General features: G+C 32.7%; 1 protein-coding gene across 1 annotated transcript; it reads left to right on the forward strand.

Moving 5' to 3' along the window:
- Positions 1–732: 732 nt before the first annotated feature.
- On the forward strand, positions 733–8,670 carry LOC107413757 (uncharacterized). Its single transcript, XM_016021799.4, has 5 exons — positions 733–1,195; positions 4,314–4,438; positions 4,729–5,043; positions 5,144–5,313; positions 7,937–8,670. Exons 1-5 carry the CDS (start codon positions 875–877, stop codon positions 8,350–8,352), a joined length of 1,347 nt encoding a protein of 448 aa, XP_015877285.3. The 5' UTR covers positions 733–874; the 3' UTR covers positions 8,353–8,670.
- The last annotated feature ends 1,081 nt before the right edge of the window (positions 8,671–9,751 follow it).

Below are 9,751 nucleotides of genomic sequence, written 5' to 3' on the forward strand. Positions count from 1 at the left end.
TTAAATTTCATAATGCAAATAAAACCGTCCCATTCAAAATCTTTTCAATTGAAAATCCTTTAAAATTTATTTCAATAGTTGATTTCCATATCTCCTTTAACTTTATTACCACTAAAAAAAGAAAAAGAATTCACTTTTTAAGCATTGTTTGTTAATATATTCAGTTTTTTCTTTTAAAATTCTGTTTAATTTATTTATTTCAATTGCTTATTAATGTTAATAATAATGATATACTAGTTAACTATAAATATTAAAAAATTAAAAATCAAAATAATTTTAAATTATATTTAATTTGACATGTGTATGTGTATATATATATATATATTTCTTTTCAAATTGATAGTTAATTAAAATATCTAAATATCATTAATTGACACTAACAAAATAATAAAAAAATAAAAACTTAAAAAAATAAAATAAAAACCAAACGCGCTAAAAACAGACACTTTAGTTTTCAATAAAATAAACAAAACTGTTTTTTTAATTTTATTTTTTTACTAAGAAAAATAAATTCACCCATCCAGGAAAAAAAAAAGAAAATAAATTCACCACGTAGTGGTACATATGTCGGTTTGACAAAAAGCAAAAAGTAGAACAGTGGTCAGGACACCTGTGATGTTGAAGAGTCTCCTTTTTGCTATGACTTAGTACAGCAAACAAAAATAATAAACAAATAAATAACAAATAAAGTAAAACGTTGAACATCACGATTCTCCACCTCTTTTAAAGTCTGTACCTCTAAGCTATTCCTATTGAGAAGATAACCCCCTCCAAAAAAAAAAAAAGCCCCGACGACCCTGATGGTCTAGACAACCCAAAAAAACAGGGGGGGAAAAAAAAAAAAAACAAATAAAGTTGTTTCTGTTTCCTAAGCATGAACAATTCCAACAGTGCCCATAAAGAGAGCCCCAAGAAGGGCAAAGATAAGAAGAAGAAGAAGAAGCGTGGTGGGAGCAAGAAGAAGACGACGGTTGAGCAAACTCTTGCGTTCAAGTCTGTTAGTGAATGGGTTTTCTTGGATCAGCCTTCTTTGCTAGCTTCTCTTGCTTCTTCATGCGTCGTGGACGACTTTGGGGTGCAGAAGAATCTTGGAAGAGGTAAGGAGAAGCTGGTGTTCGAATTACATTCGCATTCCAAATGCAGTGATGGGTTTCTTTCCCCTTCGAAGCTGGTGGAGAGAGCTTATGGAAGTGGGGTTAGTTTTTTTCTACTCTGAATTTTATCCCATGTAATTTTGGTTTTCTTTGATGAATAGTTTATTATGTTCCTATTCTGAATTTAAAGCTTGAAATTGTGCCCCTTTTATGCCATTGGGTTTATTGTATTTTTAGTTGCGTATTTTTGCATCTCATGGTCTAATGGAAACTTTTGTAGCTTTCAAAAGTTATCCTGCAAGATATAGTTCAGTTTTTGTCAGCACCTTTTGCAGCTGTCAGAGTCTGATATTTACTCCGTACTATTAAGAAACCTAAATTCCTCTGTTCTACCTATTAGGAATATCTAAAACCACTAATTTTGCTACAACCCACATAAGTACTTAAAAATGGCAAGTGCCTTTCTCCAGTAAATATATCTGAACCACAAATTTCGGCTGTTCTATATAATGTAAGTTTGGTGTCTTTTTAACTTCTCCCCTTTGGGTTCCGATACAGCATTGCTGACGATAAAGGGTTCGGAAATGTGCCCTGGTTTATTATTAAATAAGCCATGTACGTTAATTTTGGAGGCTTGGGTTGTGCATTTCGTTAAGCAACCGAATAATGGAATGTCCTGACAAGTTTTCTGTTTCAGTAGTTGATATCTACTGTCTGCATTGAGAATCAAAGGACCTGCCTGTATCTTGTCTCTGGAACTTTGTATGTAGTATGCAAGCCGATAACCGTTTGATTACTGTTTTTGTTAAGGTCGTTTGCTCCTTTTTAAAAATCCTTGGGATTGAAATTTCGGAATTTGATAATTTTATTTTATTTTATTTTATCTTTTAATTTTCAAATTTGTAAGATTCGAAAAGGTTAGGGGTGCATTCTAAATGCTTAAGCAAAGTAGTCAAACAACATGATTTGGTTGGTTCATTGATTAGCCAGGGAAAGCAAAAATAGAGGGTCTATGTTTAAGGTTGATTTGATTCAAGGAAACCTGTAGTACTGCCACTAGTAGATGTTTTCTATCAGTTTAAGATAATCTTGCTTCATACTATTTTATCTGAAGGTAATTGGGGCATATATCTATATGCTGCCTTTGTTTGAAACTTATATTCACCTCTTGTTATAGTTTAAAAAGTTTCCTGCATGATAGCCAGTAGTTGTAGCCACATTTTAGATGTTACGCCATTGGTTGAAGATGCTTTGGGATGCCTATTTTGTGCATTTAATATCAAAAGAAATATATTGTTTTGGAAGTAGTAAAATTTGGTAGATTCATTATGGGAAATACCTCATTTTCTATAATTTCTGACAAATAATATTCTTAATTTTTGAAGCAATAACCTTCTTTGGCCTTTTTTGTATGCCTGTTGTTGACATTTAGCAATTACCTATGGATGCTTGGACTTCTTTGTAATGCAAGAGGTTGTCCTGCCATATTAAAACTAATTTCACCACTTCACACCTTGAAGTATGCATATTTCTTCATTTTCTTACGATTATTCTGGCTTCTTGTTCAACCATAAAAAAGATGATTTTTGGTATGTTAAACTACAAATGGGAAAGCATGTGCGGTTGATAATGCGGCAGTATTTTTCTAGTTGCTATTGTCATATGTTGTGTTTTTGCCACCTTGTTAGAAAGGACATCCTGCAGAGGTAAATATAAGCAACATCTTTGTTTCTTTCCCAGACCTTTAGTCCTTTCTTTTTTGTAAACATTAAAGATTCATGATATGTTAAATTGATGAGAATGGATTATTGTCTCATACTGCAAAGAGTGCGGAAATAAAAGGATGAAATAGCTTTAATTACATATGTAGCAACCAAGATGACTATTATATTAAGAAACTAATAGAGAAGCATGTAAGAGCTCTACTCAAAAAGTGGCAGATTTGAATTAATAAAATGTCCAATGAAAGTTACTGATTGGTGTCGTGTTATAGGCTTGCATATGTGCACCAATTTTTAGGTTTAGGTGCAAGTTAGTTAATCAGGATACTTCTAATTTTATTTTGTAACTTAGGGCTTTTTTGCTGCTTTAATTCAGATTTCCACAATGTTAAATTTTAGGACTTGTTTTCTTGGTTTTAGACTGCTCATATATCAGTATATGCCTTGCGATAGCACAATTTTAGCATTTGCTTTCACAATAGTAAGATGCTGATTGCCGTTTATCCTCTTCTTTTTAGTCCCGTCTGATAATCCTCAATTATTATCTCTCGTGTGAGAGAATCCATGATTGTAGTTCTCTTATTGGCCTAATTCATAGTTTATCACTCCAGCAAAGAAGGCCAACCAATTTTGTTAATAAATTCATAATTAGAGAACATTTTACTCTTTTTTTTTTTTTTTTTTTTTAAATTGAAAAAATAGAAAAATAAAACAATAAACAGAATACTTTATTGCTCTATGGTAGATATACTATGGTAGTTTTGTAAAGGCAAGTGGACTTTGCAGTATGACGAGGCTATGACTTTAGATATGTATGTTTTGTGTGGGAGAATGGGTTGGGAAGCTGCTTTCTCTGACTGTAGATATATTCTAAGTACTTCAGATATAATGATTATAAATATACAAGAACTGACAAGGAAACCATTTTTGTGTGTGGAAAGAGAAGCCCTTGTGGAGCATTGTGGTAATGTACCTATTTATGTTCTCTTGGCTTTTAGCTCAAATGAGCTTGGTACATAGCAGTTCATTGATCTATGAAGAGTAATTGAGGCTTGACATGCTATACAATACTGCTTGATTGTTTGAGAACTGCCCATGAAAAAAATCGAGTTTGTGATGAGTTGATTACATTCGACAATGTAACATAAAGATAATGCTATATATATATGTGTATACAATGTGTTGTGTAATATGTAGATTTATATAGTTATGAACCATAAAGCATGGTTTTCATTTATGTTTTGACAAATCATGAAAGTATTTGTCAGTTCTATATATTTGTTTAAAAGATGTCTGTAAATTTTAATTTTTTGCTTGGAAGAAGAATTATGCCTTTCTTTTAATGCTCTCTGCAAATACTATGGGCCTCTGGTTGTTATTGATATGCAATCTAGCCTCAAAGTTTGGTATCTTGGCTGTTACATAAGCTATTTGTGTATATTTTAATTCTGTAGACATGATTTTTAGTAATATTTACTTAGTATAATGCTTACAACAGGTGAAAGTTCTTGCTCTGACAGATCATGACACAATGTCTGGCATTGCTGAAGCTATAGATGCAGCACATAGATATGGGATAAAGATAATCCCAGGCGTTGAAATTAGTACCATTTTCTCCCCGAGGTCATTTTCTAAATTTTGATTTTGAATGCATATCAATTCAGGCGAAGTATTTTATTTTTTGTTGATTGATTTATGAATTCATATGAAGCAATTTCGTGTTGATTTCAATCCTTTTCTCAAAAGTATTAGGTTTATATCATTGCATTTTTTATTTTATTTTATTTTATTTTTTACTTATTTTGATATGCTATGACATTTTACTTTTTATATATGTAAGTGAAAAAAATGCAGAACAAGTCTGTTATGTCTTAATTTCATCTATTGGTCTGATATTTCCATACTGGTTACAGAGGAGGGTCCGAACCAGAGGAACCAGTACATGTTCTTGCATACTACAGCACCTGTGGACCAACAAGTTTTGAGGAACTGGAACAGGTTTTAGCTAGTATAAGGGATGGTCGTGTCCTCCGTGCAAAAAATATGGTCTCAAAACTGAACAAGCTCAAGTTGCCTCTTAAGTGGGAGCATGTTGCTAGGATTGCTGGCAAGGGAGTTGCTCCTGGGAGACTGCATGTTGCCCGTGCTTTGGTTGAAGCAGGTCATGTGGAGAATCTGAAACAAGCTTTTTCACGATACCTTTTTGATGGTGGACCTGCTTATGCTACGTAATATCCTGAACTTCTTGTTTTATCCTTTTTGATTATTTATGTATGTCATTAATTTTGAAGATTTATGGAGAATGATTTATACAGTACATTGGTTCAGGGGAAGCGAACCTCTTGCTGAAAAAGCAGTCAAATTGATATGTGATACAGGGGGGGTGGCTGTATTAGCTCATCCTTGGGCATTGAAAAACCCTGTTGCCATTATTAGGAGGTTAAAAGAAGCTGGTCTTCATGGGATGGAAGTTTATAGAAGTGATGGAAAGCTGTCTGGTTAGTTTAATTTCTCTTGTCGTCATTCTCCTTTACTAATAAATGATTTATTTTCAATGACTTTGCAGGTTTCGCATAATTTTTTTTCTTCTTTATCTTCTGAAATGTATTTGAAGTCATAAAGTCTAAAGGTATCATGGAACCCTCATGTAAAAGTATTCTTCATGCTCTAAATTTGTGAGTGGACTGAAGTGCTTGAATTTGATTCATTACTGTGTTCTGGATTGTTCTCTTAGAAAACTTCAGTACCAATAATGATAGGATGATAGCATTGTTAGTATTGTTGTCCGTTCTCAAGAGTATGAGTCATTAACAAATAATAAATAGATAAAAAGTAGAGTTATCATCCATGGAGATTAATAGGAATTAAGTACTACCATAGATGGTTAAAACTTTTATGCTATATAGAAATTGAAACTTGAATGAGTAACAATAATGATAAACTAAATGACTAAGAAAATAAACAATTAGGACACTCAATTTAGGAAAGTAGAGATATTCAATAATAGAAACACTATGACATGTGATTTCACCACCTGCTATTTTAATTTAACCTTATTTCCATGGAAACCTATTTCTTTACTCATTTTGTTAGCGATACTTAATCCTAGATTAATCAAAAGTTGCTTTCACATACAATTGATGACATTCACATATAGCAAACCATATCTTTCAATCATGATGCAAACTAGATGAGATATTAATGCGATTGTCTTTCAATTAATTACACTAACATGGAATTCATTGTAGATCTAATACCATAAATCCTCTTTTGAGCTCATTATTGTATTTGAAAACATGGATGAATTATCTAGAAACATACAAGCATTAAGTGCAACAATGAATTCCTAACATTAAAACCAAATAGGATCCAAAACAAATCAATTAAACCTTCATAGCTATAGCCCTCGTTATGAAGTTAGTTCATAACTATAATAAAAAAACACCATAAAGTTATCAAAACTAAACTCTATGTTTACAAAGTTAAAGATCAATAAGAAAAGAGAAAAAGGAAAACAAATTGAAGAAGAAAATAGAGGCTTTTGTCGCCACCTTTCAATACTAGAGACCTTGTGAAATCGCTCTTTTATCTCCCAAAAATCTGTACTTCACCCTCCTCTTTGTTGCTTGGCTGATTAGAATATATATAGGTGTGGGAGGAGTATCTTGTAAAATAAGGTTTTGGTAACTTTCCTGAAAGTCAAAGGACAAGAAGACCATGTGAATTTGTCATGTTTTGCCCCCCACTTTCTTGTTTCCAATTCCTACTTCTCGGAGAGGATTTGTGTTGCTTGCTTCATTGGTTTCCTAATTTACTTTGCATGTGTGCTGCAGATTTTGCCTCCAAAAATACCCTTAATGCTGCCACTTTTAGTGTGCTTAGGAACGAGGAAAAGAAACTTTCCTTTTCTAAAATTTCCTGCCCACTGATTTTATTTTCCAGCCAATACCAAATCAGGAAACTACTAGAACTTTCTAGTTTCCTCTTCTTTAGCCTTAAACAAGTCCTAATCAATTTAGAAACCCAATTAGGAAATTTCTTCCTCCATTCCTTAAGCTAGCCAAAAGTCACAATTTAGGAAACTAGATGGAAAACAAACTCCTCTTTGTGCTTGAAAATTAAGCTTCAAATAATATCTTTATTTAAGTTGAAATTCTCTATATCTTCAATCTTGGTCTAGAAATTAGGAAATCACAAAAATTGAGTTCTTTCCTCACTTTTAAACATATACTTTAGCAAATAATAAGCAAAATAAGTGGCATAAAACATGTAATTTTTATGCCTAACAATTATATAGATTGGTTCATATTTAGAAGTGTCATATTCACAATGTAAGCACATTAAAGATGAAAGCTGATTTTGATAGGTCTCTTTTTCTATTTTTGTTGTCAAACATGGGGCAATGTCATATGGGTGTGACTAAACAGGCTTGCAGCCTGTAATTGATGCATACCATATATCTACTTTCATGCATTCTCTTTCATCAGATTGATAAATTTTGTCACTGTAACCCTCGTATATTTTATGCTAAATGAGTCGTTCTCTTTTAAAGTTTGTTAAGCTACCATTAGTCTTCAAAGCCTTTAAGCAGACAAGGATTCGAATAATCCCTGTTGTGGCTGTAAAGAATTTTTTGAGGATAATTCTGCCGATTTGTCAATTATGTATGTCTATAGGGAGAGTGATATAGTGGTAGATTTTCTTGCCAATATACATCTTAGTTAGTATTTGGTGTTAATTTTCTTAACAGATCACCGGGGGGTGTTTGTCATACTTTGAAAGCTGATTCTATGGAGTACTGTGCACTCCCATAACATTTCTAATAGTTTTCTTTGGACCTGTGACCTCATTTTGATAAAATGATAATAATAATACTAACTATAAATATAAAAACAGGATTAATGGGATTCAAAGATAAATTAGATAATAGGTTTTGATACATCATCAACTTACCATCAGTTTCAAAAGTTTTAACTTTTAGGATGTCGGCCCAATTATGCATATCATGCAAGAACATTCAACAGATTGAAATGCAATAACATTTAGCAAAAGTAAAAAGCTCATCTTGCTTCTTGTTATTTGTTTGGTAATTTAATTTTGATTTACTTGCTTGGTCAATAGCATACAGTGATCTTGCTGATACTTATGGTCTGCTGAAGCTTGGAGGATCGGACTATCATGGTAGAGGTGGACATGGTGAGTCTGATCTGGGTAGTGTGAACCTTCCAATGTTGGCCGTGCACGACTTTCTTAAAGTTGCTCGGCCAATTTGGTGTAATGCCATAAAAGATATCATACACACCTATGCTGAGGAGCCTTCAGATTCAAATCTAGCAAGGATTATAAGGTTTGTGAGGACCCCAAATTTTAAAGGAGGTTCCTCATTGAGTTGCTGCAGAGACTTGATTGATGGTTGCCTATCTTTGTGGCTGACAAATGAAGAAAGTCACAATCCGGAGTTTGATGCCATTAGGTTGAAGCTTTCCCATATTTCGCTTAATCGGGAAAAAATCCAGGTCCCAATAGGGAGTCAATAATACCGATGGAAATTGGTATACCAATTTTCTTTATTGGTGGTGGTGATAGGAAAATTATTCTTGATTTAAGATTTTTGTTTTCTGAGTCAGCATTTCTTCCTTTCGTTTAGAAACTAGTTGAAGCATCTTCCCTTTCTGTCCAATTATTTTGTATTTTTATTTTGGAGGGTTAAAGAATAGATATGGCCAGACAACTAAAATTGTTAGTCTGTTGAAACATCAGGAGAATGGTAGATTCTTTCGCCTTCTAATTTTATTGACATGTAATGTTGAATATTTGGTCAAGTTGTTAACTTAATTTCTTTGGTTCCTACTGTTTATGTGGCCTTGGAATTAGATTAGGTTAAAATTGGTTCAACAAAAGTGTGAAGGAAGAAAAGTGAGGGAGAAAATAAAATATTTCCTTGTGTTTGGCTACATAAGATCATATAGGGGGGAAAAAAATGAAGAAGAGGAAAAAGAACGAAACCAAAACCAAAAATATAAATAAATAACCAATAAAAGAAAAAAAAAAACAAAAAAGACAAATTGCTACGGAAGTGTATCTCTCATTTAGCTTTTGAAAATTGAGGAAAAAATATTTTTTATGAGCACGCATTCATCTTATAAGAGGGATTTATTTAACAAATTATGTTTATTATTTGATATTTACTATTTTAAAGAGCAAGTAGTTTTAGTTAAATTATATTGCTTTAGTTAGTAAATCATTCGTATCTATGAGTAGGAGGTTTTGTGGATTCGAGATATTGGAATGAGTAGGAGGAGGAGACATTATTGTAAATGGGGAAAAAAAAAAAAAAAAGCAAACAATTTTATTTTGTTTTTCAATTTAAAGGAGAGAAGCATGTCTTCAACCTATAATTTAATTGGTGTTGGTGTTAGGAGTCTATCAACTGAGTTAACATACATAAAATGCCAATAATCAATAGAAGATTGTGTTCATAGGAGTACCATTAGGTTCAAAATTTGTTTAACGCTAGCATTTTACATGTTTGATGCAATGATAATCGACTTCAAACAATAATAATCACTTTTTGATTGTGAAACAAAAATAGATGGGCTATGCCTCTTTCCAAAGTGTTTATTTAGCCATTTTTTGGTTCATAGGAGGAAATACCATTTTTCGCTCAAAAGCATAATAATGTCTCGTACCTTCATATTTGGAACTGTCCTTTTCCACATACGTTAGCATCCTTAAGAATTCTCTATAGCCCGAAATCGCATATCTTGCCGCATCTTGTAAGACCTGATAATTATGAAAATGCCACTAGTTATGGTCCATGATATCCTCTCGCACTTATAATGTTTGATGCTCTCATCAATGTGTTCGCTGATTGATCTCCAATGAATTCATTCTCCTTCGGATTTTTTTTTTGCAAAATAGCCACTTGTTGGTCAA

The sequence above is a fragment of the Ziziphus jujuba genome, chromosome 9 (genome assembly GCF_031755915.1).
Source record: "Ziziphus jujuba cultivar Dongzao chromosome 9, ASM3175591v1".
Lineage (NCBI taxonomy): Eukaryota > Viridiplantae > Streptophyta > Magnoliopsida > Rosales > Rhamnaceae > Ziziphus > Ziziphus jujuba.

Bases quoted from the DNA above. Each gene is read 5' to 3' on its own strand.
- LOC107413757 (XM_016021799.4), top strand. From the start codon at position 875: ATGAACAATTCCAACAGTGCCCATAAAGAGAGCCCCAAGAAGGGCAAA. The intron at 1,196-4,313 runs GTTAGTTTTTTT...TGCTTACAACAG, and splicing joins AGAGAGCTTATGGAAGTGGG to GTGAAAGTTCTTGCTCTGAC. The intron at 5,044-5,143 runs GTAATATCCTGA...ACATTGGTTCAG, and splicing joins GGTGGACCTGCTTATGCTAC to GGGAAGCGAACCTCTTGCTG.